This window comes from Bufo bufo, chromosome 11 (assembly GCF_905171765.1).
Source record: "Bufo bufo chromosome 11, aBufBuf1.1, whole genome shotgun sequence".
Lineage (NCBI taxonomy): Eukaryota > Metazoa > Chordata > Amphibia > Anura > Bufonidae > Bufo > Bufo bufo.
Genome location: NC_053399.1, coordinates 2,486,293 through 2,499,141, shown reverse-complemented (window position 1 = coordinate 2,499,141; position 12,849 = coordinate 2,486,293). Strand labels below are relative to the sequence as shown.

At 62.5% G+C, this 12,849-nt stretch overlaps 2 protein-coding genes across 2 annotated transcripts in view; one reads left to right on the top strand and one right to left on the bottom strand.

The window, feature by feature from the left end:
* Nucleotides 1–2,021: 2,021 nt before the first annotated feature.
* On the bottom strand, nucleotides 2,022–3,501 carry SAMD15 (sterile alpha motif domain containing 15). Its single transcript, XM_040411508.1, has 3 exons — nucleotides 3,370–3,501; nucleotides 3,204–3,302; nucleotides 2,022–2,253 (listed from the first exon to the last, which is right to left on the bottom strand). Exons 1-3 carry the CDS (start codon nucleotides 3,454–3,456, stop codon nucleotides 2,080–2,082), a joined length of 360 nt encoding a protein of 119 aa, XP_040267442.1. The 5' UTR covers nucleotides 3,457–3,501; the 3' UTR covers nucleotides 2,022–2,079.
* The window catches only part of LOC120981787 (circumsporozoite protein-like), an 11,427-nt gene continuing 1,952 nt past the window's right edge, over nucleotides 3,375–12,849 (top strand). The window contains exon 1 of the mRNA XM_040411507.1: nucleotides 3,375–3,813. Coding sequence (XP_040267441.1) covers nucleotides 3,738–3,813 — 76 coding nt within the window. The 5' untranslated portion in view covers nucleotides 3,375–3,737. The remainder of the gene's footprint in view (nucleotides 3,814–12,849) is intronic.

The window sequence follows — 12,849 nt, the reverse complement described above, 5'->3', positions numbered from 1 at the left end:
TCTACTTCATGGGCGGAGAGGGCTAATGCTTCCCTAGAACAGATTTGTAGAGCAGCCACCTGGCAGTCTCCGTGTACCTTTTTTCGCCATTACAGATTAGACCTAGGCTCCAGAGATCAGCTGGCCTTTGGTAGAAAGGTCCTCTAGGCAGTAGTGTCGCCCCCCCCCCCCCCCCCCCCCCCCCCCCGAAATTATTACTATTCTAGTCATCTCTCAAGGGTGCTGTCATGGGCGTAAGGGAAATGTAAGATTACACTCACCGGTAATCACTTTTCCATGAGCCCATAAAAATTAAATATATATATACAGTACAGACCAAAAGTTTGGACACACCTTCTCATTCAAAGAGTTTTCTTTATTTTCATGACTATGAAGGCATCAAAACTATGAATTAACACATGTGGAATTATATACATAACAAACAAGTGTGAAACAACAGAAAATATGTCATATTCTAGGTTCTTCAAAGTAGCCACCTTTTGCTTTGATTACTGCTTTGCACACTCTTGGCATTCTCTTCATGAGCTTCAAGAGGTAGTCCCCTGAAATGGTCTTCACTTCACAGGTGTGCCCTGTCAGGTTTAATAAGTGGGATTTCTTGCCTTATAAATGGGGTTGGGACCATCAGTTGCGTTGAGGAGAAGTCAGGTGGACACACAGCTGATAGTCCTACTGAATAGACTGTTAGAATTTGTATTATGGCAAGAAAAAAGCAGCTAAGTAAAGAAAAACGAGTGGCCATCATTACTTTAAGAAATGAAGGTCAGTCAGTCAGCTGAAAAATTGGGAAAACTTTGAAAGTAAGGGCTATTTGACCATGAAGGAGAGTGATGGGGTGCTGCGCCAGATGACCTGGCCTCCACAGTCACCGGACCTGAACCCAATCGAGATGGTTTGGGGTGAGCTGGACCGCAGAGTGAAGGCAAAAGGGCCAACAAGTGCTAAGCATCTCTGGGAACTCCTTCAAGACTGTTGGAAGACCATTTCAGGGGACTACCTCTTGGAGCTCATCAAGAGAATGCCAAGAGTGTGCAAAGCAGTAATCAAAGCAAAAGGTGGCTACTTTGAAGAACCTAGAATATGACATATTTTCAGTTGTTTCACACTTGTTTGTTATGTATAGAATTCCACATGTGTTAATTCATAGTTTTGATGCCTTCATAGTCATGAAAATAAAGAAAACTCTTTGAATGAGAAGGTGTGTCCAAACTTTTGGTCTGTACTGTATATACATACAGTATATTGTCCTCTGTAGTATATATAGTTACTCAGACTCTGCCACCTGGCCTCCGGGCCGCTAGCTCCAATATTACTCAGACTCTGCAAAGGTCATACAGGAGTACCGGAGTCAGGGGGCCTCAAGGTCAGACCAGAGTACTGGAGTGAGGGGGCCCCCGAGGAGCTGATTGGACACCACACCCTGACAGAGGCGCTGGCAGACCATTTTTTTGTGAAGGCAACAAATCCTGCAGAGCGGCCCTGTGATGGTGAGTGGGGGGCACCCTGTAATATATGTGTGTGTGTGGGGGGGGGGGAATTATTGGTCACATGCGGGCTCTTGGAAGTGGCCCTATCTTCTGTACCAAACACATCATTCGGCCTGGCCCGAGGTCCGTCCCTGTGTGTCCTGAATGACATGACCCAGAAGCTCCACACACACCAGGGGCCCCTTATTACAGGTTGTGGCCCTTCAGGATGAAGACAGGTGAGAGCTGAGGGCCGTGCTTCTAGGTGGGGCCCCCTGCAGAGGTCCTCCTGACCCCTGTGACCTCGGAGTCTTCACATTGCCGGGTGTCAGACGTGTACAGTAATGTCTCCCTGAGCTCCTCCTGTACGGTGAGAAGAGGACATAGGGGGCTCCACTGTTATAATAAACGTGCGTCTCGCTGGGACATGGCAGCGCCTTCAGTTTCATCCAGGCTTTATTTTGTGGCCCTCAGCTTAGGGGCCACTGGGAGGAGCAATGTGACAGCTCTTGGGCCTGATGACAACGGGGGCCAGACATTTCCCTAGAGCTGGGGGGGCCCCTCACTCACATGAGGCACCTGTTTATTACAGTGTACGGTGTAGCAGTGCTGACTACAGTCCTTGCTCCCGGGTGAAGCGGCTGTAGCTGAGCAGCTCGCGGTTGCGTCCGCTCTGAGATTTCTGCTCCAGGTAAAGCCCCATGTTGTCTCTGCGAGGCAGGGCGATGCTTCGGCTCCAGGACGGCTCTGTCACCCCCAGCAAATCCCGCACCAGCTGGGCGATGGCCTGCAAGTGAGGAGCGGGAAGAGGTCAGGAGTGCCTGTACTATAACCCCCATCCTGCCCTGAGGACCCGGGCATGCACTATAACCCCCATCCTCCCCTGAGGACCTGGGCATGCACTATAACCCCCATCCTGCCCTGAGGACCTGGGCATGCACTATAACCCCCATCCTCCCCTGAGGACCTGGGCATGCACTATAACCCCCATCCTCCCCTGAGGACCCGGGCATGCACTATAACCCCCATCCTCCCCTGAGGACCTGGGCATGCACTATAACCCCCATCCTCCCCTGAGGACCTGGGCATGCACTATAACCCCCATTCTCCTCTGAGGACCTGGGCATGCACTATAACCCCCATCCTCCCCTGAGGACCTGGGCATGCACTATAACCCCCATCCTCCCCTGAGGACCTGGGCATGCACTATAACCCCCATTCTCCCCTGAGGACCTGGGCATGCACTATAACCCCCATCCTCCTCTGAGGACCTGGGCATGCACTATAACCCCCATCCTCCCCTGCTGACCAGCACTATAACCCCCATCCTCCCCTGAGGACCTGGGCATGCACTATAACCCCCATCCTCCTCTGCTGACCAGCACCATAACCCCCATCCTCCTCTGCTGACCAGCACTATAACCCCCATCCTCCTGTGAGGACCTGGACATGCACTATAACCCCCATCCTGCCCTGAGGACCTGGGCATGCACTATAACCCCCATCCTCCTCTGCTGACCAGCACTATAACCTCCATCATCCCCTGAGGACCTGGGCATGCACTATAACCCCCATCCTGCCCTGACCAGCACTATAACCCCCATCCTCCTCTGCTGACCAGCACTATAACCTCCATCCTTCCCTGACCAGCACTATAACCTCCATCCTCCCCGGCTGACCTGGGCAGTGGGCACGCACTATAACCCCCATCGTCGCCTGTGGAGGATTAGTCCTCACCTTCATGTCCTCGAAGTCCGTCACCCCGAGCTGGGGCAGGGCGCTGCAGGTGACGTGGATCAGCCTCCGCCCGCTGATGCCGTTCTCGGTGAAGCAGGCCTGTAAAGGGACACAGCGTTACCGCGGCCCGCAGCGGAGGGCGGGGATGGGGCACAGCTCCGGTTACCTCATACTGCGGGAATCCTTTCCGCCGGATCCAGCCCCCGACGTCCCGGCAGCTCCACCGTAAACAGCTCGGCTCCTCCGGTTCCATCTTCTCTGCGACCTGAGGCGTCCATAGTAACCGCAACTTCCGAGTCTGGGGATCTCCATGACAACCACGCAGCACTTCCGGTCAGATCCGAAACCAGGGAGCTCGGGGTCTCAGCTACAATCGGATTCCATCGGCAATTTCCGTACGCAGCTGCTACGGATCCTTCAAGCACCGCCCCATACACTCACAGGGCTCTGATTGGCTGTCGTGTTTCCCTGTGCCGGGCGGCCCGCCCCTCTCCGGAGATTCCCCGATCGTATCCGAACCCTAGGAAGCGGCTGATGGCTGTGGCGCAGGATGCTGCGACCGTGTCCGGGGCGCTCACCGGGGCGGAGGACGGCGCGGACACCGGGCCAGGTGAGCTTCTGCCCGGACACCCGCGTGCCACAGCGGCCCCTCACTGCGAGAGCGGCCGGGGAGGTGACCCCATAACCACAGAGTGCCCGGGGAGGTGACCCCATAACCACAGAGTGCCCGGGGAGGTGACCCCATAACCACAAAGTGCCAGGGGAGGTGACCCCATAGAGTGTCTGGGGAGGTGACCCCACAGAGTGCCCGGAAAGGTGACCCCACAGAGTGCCCGGAGAGGTGACCCCATAACCACAGAGTGCCAGGGGAGGTGACCCCATAACCACAGAGTGCCCGGGGAGGTGACCCCATAACCACAGAGTGCCCGGGGAGGTGACCCCATAACCACAGAGTGCCCGGGGAGGTGACCCCATAACCACAGAGTGCCCGGGGAGGTGACCCCATAACCACAGAGTGCCCGGGGAGGTGACCCCATAACCACAGAGTGCCCGGGAGGTGACCCCATAACCACAGAGTGCCCGGGGAGGTGACCCCATAACCACAGAGTGCCCGGGGAGGTGACCCCATAACCACAGAGTGCCCGGGGAGGTGACCCCATAGAGTGCCAGGGGAGGTGACCCCATAGAGTGTCTGGGGAGGTGACCCCACAGAGTGCCCGGAAAGGTGACCCCACAGAGTGCCCGGAGAGGTGACCCCATAACCACAGAGTGCCAGGGGAGGTGACCCCATAACCACAGAGTGCCCGGGGAGGTGACCCCATAGAGTGTCTGGGGAGGTGACCCCACAGAGTGCCCGGAAAGGTGACCCCACAGAGTGCCCGGAGAGGTGACCCCATAACCACAGAGTGCCAGGGGAGGTGACCCCATAACCACAGAGTGCCCGGGGAGGTGACCCCATAACCACAGAGTGCCCGGGGAGGTGACCCCATAACCACAGAGTGCCCGGGGAGGTGACCCCATAACCACAGAGTGCCCGGGGAGGTGACCCCATAACCACAGAGTGCCCGGGGAGGTGACCCCATAACCACAAAGTGCCAGGGGAGGTGACCCCATAGAGTGTCTGGGGAGGTGACCCCACAGAGTGCCCGGAAAGGTGACCCCACAGAGTGCCCGGAGAGGTGACCCCATAACCACAGAGTGCCAGGGGAGGTGACCCCATAACCACAGAGTGCCCGGGGAGGTGACCCCATAACCACAGAGTGCCCGGGGAGGTGACCCCATAACCACAGAGTGCCCGGGGAGGTGACCCCATAACCACAGAGTGCCCGGGGAGGTGACCCCATAACCACAGAGTGCCCGGGGGAGGTGACCCCATAACCACAGAGTGCCCGGGGAGGTGACCCCATAACCACAGAGTGCCCGGGGAGGTGACCCCATAACCACAGAGTGCCCGGGGAGGTGACCCCATAACCACAGAGTGCCCGGGGAGGTGACCCCATAACCACAGAGTGCCCGGGGAGGTGACCCCATAGAGTGTCTGGGGAGGTGACCCCACAGAGTGCCCGGAAAGGTGACCCCACAGAGTGCCCGGAGAGGTGACCCCATAACCACAGAGTGCCAGGGGAGGTGACCCCATAACCACAGAGTGCCCGGGGAGGTGACCCCATAGAGTGTCTGGGGAGGTGACCCCACAGAGTGCCCGGAAAGGTGACCCCACAGAGTGCCCGGAGAGGTGACCCCATAACCACAGAGTGCCCGGGGAGGTGACCCCATAACCACAGAGTGCCCGGGGAGGTGACCCCATAACCACAGAGTGCCCGGGGAGGTGACCCCATAACCACAGAGTGCCCGGGGAGGTGACCCCATAACCACAGAGTGCCCGGGGAGGTGACCCCATAACCACAGAGTGCCCGGGGAGGTGACCCCATAACCACAGAGTGCCCGGGGAGGTGACCCCATAACCACAGAGTGCCCGGGGAGGTGACCCCATAGAGTGTCTGGGGAGGTGACCCCACAGAGTGCCCGGAGAGGTGACCCCATAACCACAGAGTGCCAGGGGAGGTGACCCCATAACCACAGAGTGCCCGGGGAGGTGACCCCATAACCACAGAGTGCCCGGGGAGGTGACCCCATAACCACAGAGTGCCCGGGGAGGTGACCCCATAACCACAGAGTGCCCGGGGAGGTGACCCCATAACCACAGAGTGCCCGGGGAGGTGACCCCATAACCACAGAGTGCCCGGGGAGGTGACCCCATAACCACAGAGTGCCCGGGGAGGTGACCCCATAGAGTGTCTGGGGAGGTGACCCCACAAAGTGCCCGGAAAGGTGACCCCACAGAGTGCCCGGAGAGGTGACCCCATAACCACAGAGTGCCCGGGGAGTTGACCCCATAACCACAGAGTGCCCGGGGAGGTGACCCCATAACCACAGAGTGCCAGGGGAGGTGACCCCATAACCACAGAGTGCCCGGGGAGGTGACCCCATAGAGTGTCTGGGGAGGTGACCCCACAGAGTGCCCGGAAAGGTGACCCCATAACCACAGAGTGCCAGGGGAGGTGACCCCATAACCACAGAGTGCCCGGGGAGGTGACCCCATAACCACAGAGTGCCCGGGGAGGTGACCCCATAACCACAGAGTGCCCGGGGAGGTGACCCCATAACCACAGAGTGCCAGGGGAGGTGACCCCATAGAGTGTCTGGGGAGGTGACCCCACAGAGTGCCCGGAAAGGTGACCCCACAGAGTGCCCGGAGAGGTGACCCCATAACCACAGAGTGCCAGGGGAGGTGACCCCATAGAGTGTCTGGGGAGGTGACCCCACAGAGTGCCCGGAAAGGTGACCCCACAGAGTGCCCGGAGAGGTGACCCCATAACCACAGAGTGCCCGGGGAGGTGACCCCATAACCACAGAGTGCCCGGGGAGGTGACCCCATAACCACAGAGTGCCCGGAGAGGTGACCCCATAACCACAGAGTGCCAGGGGAGGTGACCCCATAACCACAGAGTGGCCGGAAAGGTGACCCCATAACCACAGAGTGCCCGGGGAGGTGACCCCATAACCACAGAGTGCCAGGGGAGGTGACCCCACAGAGTGCCCGGAGAGGTGACCCCATAACCACAGAGCGCCCGGGGAGGTGACCCCATAGAGTGGCCCGGGGAGGTGACCCCACAGAGTGCCCGGAGAGGTGACCCCATAACCACAGAGTGCCAGGGGAGGTGACCCCACAGAGCGTCCGGGGCGGTGACCCCACAGAGCTCTGTGGCCGGGGAGGTGACCCCACAGAGTGGCCCGGGGGGGTGACCCCATAACCACAGAGTGGCCCGGGGGGGGGGGGGGGGGGGGGTTTCACCACAGAGTGGCCCGGGGGGGTGACCCCATAACCACAGAGTGGCCTGGGGGGGTGACCCCATAACCACAGAGTGGCCCGGGGGGGGTGACCCCATAACCACAGAGCGCCCGGGGAGGTGACCCCACAGAGTGGCCCGGGGGGGTGACCCCACAGAGTGGCCCGGGGGGGGTGACCACATAACCACAGAGTGGCCCGGGGGGGTGACCCCATAACCACAGAGTGGCCCGGGGGGGGGGGGGGGTGTTTCCCCACAGAGCGCCCGGGGGGGGTGACCCCATAACCACAGAGTAGCCCGGGGGGGTGACCCCATAACCACAGAGTGGCCCGGGGGGGGGGGTGACCCCATAACCACAGAGTGCTGAGTTGTGTAAGGGGGAGTATATAGCAGTGTGGGTGGTCCTGTTGTCGGGTGCAGCCCCCAGGTCTGTGCGATTGTTGCTCAGTTTTCCATCTGTTATTCAAAGTTATTCAAATCCTGATCATCTGAGACATTTCCCCCTGCAGGGTGCGCCGCTCCGTCCTGTGCAGACACATAGGGGGCGTTTATCACCGCCGCTCTGGACCCCCCTGCAGGGTGCGCCGCTTCGTCCTGTGCAGACACATAGGGGGCGTTTATCACCGCCGCTCTGGACCCCCCTGCAGGGTGCGCCGCTCCGTCCTGTGCAGACACATAGGGGGCGTTTATCACCGCCGCTCTGGACCCCCCTACAGGGTGCGCCGCTCCGTCCTGTGCAGACACATAGGGGGCGTTTATCACCGCCGCTCTGGACCCCCCTGCAGGGTGCGCCGCTCCGTCCTGTGCAGACACATAGGGGGCGTTTATCACCGCCGCTCTGGACCCCCTGCAGGGTGCGCCGCTCCGTCCTGTGCAGACACATAGGGGGCGTTTATCACCGCCGCTCTGGACCCCCTGCAGGGTGCGCCGCTCCGTCCTGTGCAGACACATAGGGGGCGTTTATCACCGCCGCTCTGGACCCCCCTGCAGGGTGCGCCGCTCCGTCCTGTGCAGACACATAGGGGGCGTTTATCACCGCCGCTCTGGACCCCCCTGCAGGGTGCGCCGCTCCGTCCTGTGCAGACACATAGGGGGCGTTTATCACCGCCCGCTCCGTCCTGTGCAGACACATAGGGGGCGTTTATCACCGCCGCTCTGGACCCCCCTGCAGGGTGCGCCGCTCCGTCCTGTGCAGACACATAGGGGGCGTTTATCACCGCCGCTCTGGACCCTCTGCAGGGTGCGCCGCTCCGTCCTGTGCAGACACATAGGGGGCGTTTATCACCGCCGCTCTGGACCCCCCTGCAGGGTGCGCCGCTCCGTCCTGTGCAGACACATAGGGGGCGTTTATCACCGCCGCTCTGGACCCCCTGCAGGGTGCGCCGCTCCGTCCTGTGCAGACACATAGGGGGCGTTTATCACCGCCGCTCTGGACCCCCTGCAGGGTGCGCCGCTCCGTCCTGTGCAGACACATAGGGGGCGTTTATCACCTCCGCTCTGGACCCTCTGCAGGGTGCGCCGCTCCGTCCTGTGCAGACACATAGGGGGCGTTTATCACCTCCGCTCTGGACCCTCTGCAGGGTGCGCCGCTCCGTCCTGTGCAGACACATAGGGGGCGTTATCACCGCCGCTCTGGACCCTCTGCAGGGTGCGCCGCTCCGTCCTGTGCAGACACATAGGGGGCGTTTATCACCGCCGCTCTGGACCCTCTGCAGGGTGCGCCGCTCCGTCCTGTGCAGACACATAGGGGGCGTTTATCACCGCCGCTCTGGACCCCCTGCAGGGTGCGCCGCTCCGTCCTGTGCAGACACATAGGGGGCGTTTATCACCGCCGCTCTGGACCCCCCTGCAGGGTGCGCCGCTCCGTCCTGTGCAGACACATAGGGGGCGTTTATCACCGCCGCTCTGGACCCCCCTGCAGGGTGCGCCGCTCCGTCCTGTGCAGACACATAGGGGGCGTTTATCACCTCCGCTCTGGACCCCCCTGCAGGGTGCGCCGCTCCGTCCTGTGCAGACACATAGGGGGCGTTTATCACCGCCGCTCTGGACCCTCTGCAGGGTGCGCCGCTCCGTCCTGTGCAGACACATAGGGGGCGTTTATCACCGCCGCTCTGGACCCCCCTGCAGGGTGCGCCGCTCCGTCCTGTGCAGACACATAGGGGGCGTTTATCACCGCCGCTCTGGACCCCCTGCAGGGTGCGCCGCTCCGTCCTGTGCAGACACATAGGGGGCGTTTATCACCGCCGCTCTGGACCCCCCTGCATGGTGCGCCGCTCCGTCCTGTGCAGACACATAGGGGGCGTTTATCACCGCCGCTCTGGACCCCCTGCAGGGTGCGCCGCTCCGTCCTGTGCAGACACATAGGGGGCGTTTATCACCTCCGCTCTGGACCCTCTGCAGGGTGCGCCGCTCCGTCCTGTGCAGACACATAGGGGGCGTTTATCACCGCCGCTCTGGACCCTCTGCAGGGTGCGCCGCTTCGTCCTGTGCAGACACATAGGGGGCGTTTATCACCGCCGCTCTGGACCCTCTGCAGGGTGCGCCGCTCCGTCCTGTGCAGACACATAGGGGGCGTTTATCACCGCCGCTCTGGACCCTCTGCAGGGTGCGCCGCTCCATCCTGTGCAGACACATAGGGGGCGTTTATCACCGCCGCTCTGGACCCCCTGCAGGGTGCGCCGCTCCGTCCTGTGCAGACACATAGGGGGCGTTTATCACCGCCGCTCTGGACCCCCCTGCAGGGTGCGCCGCTCCGTCCTGTGCAGACACATAGGGGGCGTTTATCACCGCCGCTCTGGACCCCCTGCAGGGTTCGCCGCTCCGTCCTGTGCAGACACATAGGGGGCGTTTATCACCGCCGCTCTGGACCCCCCTGCAGGGTGCGCCGCTCCGTCCTGTGCAGACACATAGGGGGCGTTTATCACCTCCGCTCTGGACCCCCTGCAGGGTGCGCCGCTCCGTCCTGTGCAGACACATAGGGGGCCTTTATCACCGCTGCTCTGGACCCCCCCCCTGCAGGGTGCGCCGCTCGGTCCTGTGCAGACACATAGGGGGGCGTTTATCACCGCCCGCTCCGTCCTGTGCAGACACATAGGGGGCGTTTATCACCACCGCTCTGGGATCCCCTCTGCAGGGTGCGCCGCTCCGTCCTGTGCGGACACCTAGGGGGCGTTTATCACGCGCCGCCTCAGGACCCCCCCCCCCCCCCCCTGCAGGGTGCGCCGCTGCCGTCCTGTGCAGACACATAGGGGGCGTTTATCACCGCCCGCTCTGGGACCCCCTGCAGGGTGCGCCGCTCCGTCCTGTGCAGACACATAGGGGGCGTTTATCACCGCCGCTCTGGACCCCCTGCAGGGTGCGCCGCTCCGTCCTGTGCAGACACACAGGTGAGCGCTGCTCTGGACCCCCCTGCATCATAGATCTGGCCCTTCCCCTTGATGACCGTGCGACAGAATATAATTTATGAGCTCACCAGCTGTGGTGTGGTTGGGATGTGTTGTGTGGGGCCCCTTTGGTGTATATTTGGTAGGGCCCCAGGCAGCCATCTGCAGTCACCCCCTTTCACCTGAGTGCAGGTAATCAGCCGCTGCCTTTATCTTTCCCAGTATAACTCTCATCCTCCCTGGAGTACAGTATGTACAGGTGGCAGCTCAGTATCGCTCCCGCCCCCAGAACAAAGCTCCTTATTTATAGAACAAAAGTACAGTGTGCAAGACTTACATCATGTGTAGTGTGGCCCCATGGGGGCCCCAGCTCTCTGAGTTACTCCACAGCTGTTCAATGTGGTAATTGAATATTGAGAACTGCAATTTGGTGAGGACTGGAGAGGAGGGAGAGCGCCAGAAGTGGGGGGCGGCAGGCACAGGAGGAGAGCACCAGGAAAGTGGAGCGGCATCACAGGAGGGAGAGCGCCAGGAGATGGTGGCGGCATCACAGGAGGGAAGAGCGCCAGGAAGGAAGTGTGGGGGGGGCGGCAGCAACAGGAGGAGAGCGCCTGGAAGTGGGGGGGGCGCAGCACAGGTGGGGAGAGCGGCCAGGAAGTGGGGGCGGGCAGCACAGGAGGGAGAGCGCCAGGGGATGGTGGCGGCATCACAGGAGGGAGAGCGCCAGGAGATGGTGGCGGCATCACAGGAGGGAGAGCGCCAGGAAGTGGGTGGCGGCAGCACAGGAGGAGAGCGCCAGGAAGTGGGTGGCGGCAGCACAGGAGGAGAGCGCCAGGAAGTGGGGGCGGCAGCACAGGTGGGAGAGCGCCAGGAAGGGGGGGCGGCATCACAGGAGGAGAGCGCCAGGAGATGGGGGCGGCAGCACAGGAGGAGAGCGCCAGGGGATGGGGGCGGCAGCACAGGAGGAGAGCGCCAGGGGATGGGGGCGGCAGCACAGGAGGAGAGCGCCAGGGGATGGGGGCGGCAGCACAGGAGGAGAGCGCCAGGGGATGGGGGCGGCAGCACAGGAGGAGAGCGCCTGGGGATGGGGGCGGCATCACAGGAGGAGAGCGCCAGGGGATGGCGGCGGCATCACAGGAGGAGAGCGCCAGGGGATGGGGGCGGCAGCACAGGAGGAGAGCGCCAGGGGATGGGGGCGGCAGCACAGGAGGAGAGCGCCAGGGGATGGGGGCGGCAGCACAGGAGGAGAGCGCCAGGAGATGGGGGCGGCAGCACAGGAGGAGAGCGCCAGGAGATGGGGGCGGCAGCACAGGAGGAGAGCGCCAGGGGATGGGGGCGGCAGCACAGGAGGAGAGCGCCAGGAGATGGGGGCGGCAGCACAGGAGGAGAGCGCCAGGAGATGGGGGCGGCAGCACAGGAGGAGAGCGCCAGGAGATGGGGGCGGCAGCACAGGAGGAGAGCGCCAGGAGATGGGTGCGGCATCACAGGAGGAGAGCGCCAGGAAGTGGTGGCGGCATCACAGGAGGGAGAGCGCCAGGAAGTGGGTGGCGGCAGCACAGGAGGAGAGCGCCAGGAAGTGGGGGCGGCAGCACAGGAGGGAGAGCGCCAGGAAGTGGGGGCGGCAGCACAGGAGGGAGAGCGCCAGGAAGTGGGGGCGGCAGCACAGAAGGAGAGCGCCAGGAAGTGGGGGCGGCAGCACAGAAGGAGAGCGCCAGGAAGTGGGGGCGGCAGCACAGGAGGGAGAGCGCCAGGAAGTGGGTGGCGGCAGCACAGGAGGAGAGCGCCAGGAAGTGGGGGCGGCAGCACAGGAGGGAGAGCGCCAGGAAGTGGGGGCGGCAGCACAGGAGGGAGAGCGCCAGGAAGTGGGGGCGGCAGCACAGAAGGAGAGCGCCAGGAAGTGGGGGCGGCAGCACAGGAGGGAGAGCGCCAGGAAGTGGGGGCGGCAGCACAGGAGGGAGAGCGCCAGGAAGTGGGGGCGGCAGCACAGGAGGAGAGCGCCAGGAGATGGGGGCGGCATCACAGGAGGAGAGCGCCAGGAGATGGGGGCGGCAGCACAGGAGGAGAGCGCCAGGAGATGGGGGCGGCAGCACAGGAGGAGAGCGCCAGGAGATGGGGGCGGCAGCACAGGAGGAGAGCGCCAGGAGATGGGGGCGGCATCACAGGAGGAGAGCGCCAGGAGATGGGGGCGGCAGCACAGGAGGAGAGCGCCAGGAGATGGGGGCGGCAGCACAGGAGGAGAGCGCCAGGAGATGGGGGCGGCAGCACAGGAGGAAAGCGCCAGGAGATGGGGGCGGCATCACGGGAGGAGAGCGCCAGGAGATGGGGGCGGCAGCACGGGAGGAGAGCGCCAGGAGATGGGGGCGGCAGCACAGGAGGAGAGCGCCAGGAGATGGGGGCGGCTGGAGCTGAGGGATG

Coding starts and splice junctions, on each gene's coding strand:
- SAMD15 (XM_040411508.1), bottom strand. CDS start 3,456: ATGGAACCGGAGGAGCCGAGCTGTTTACGGTGGAGCTGCCGGGACGTC. Junction 3,303..3,369: donor AAGGATTCCCGCAGTATGAG/GTAACCGGAGCT, acceptor GTCCCTTTACAG/GCCTGCTTCACCGAGAACGG. Junction 2,254..3,203: donor CGGACTTCGAGGACATGAAG/GTGAGGACTAAT, acceptor CCTCACTTGCAG/GCCATCGCCCAGCTGGTGCG.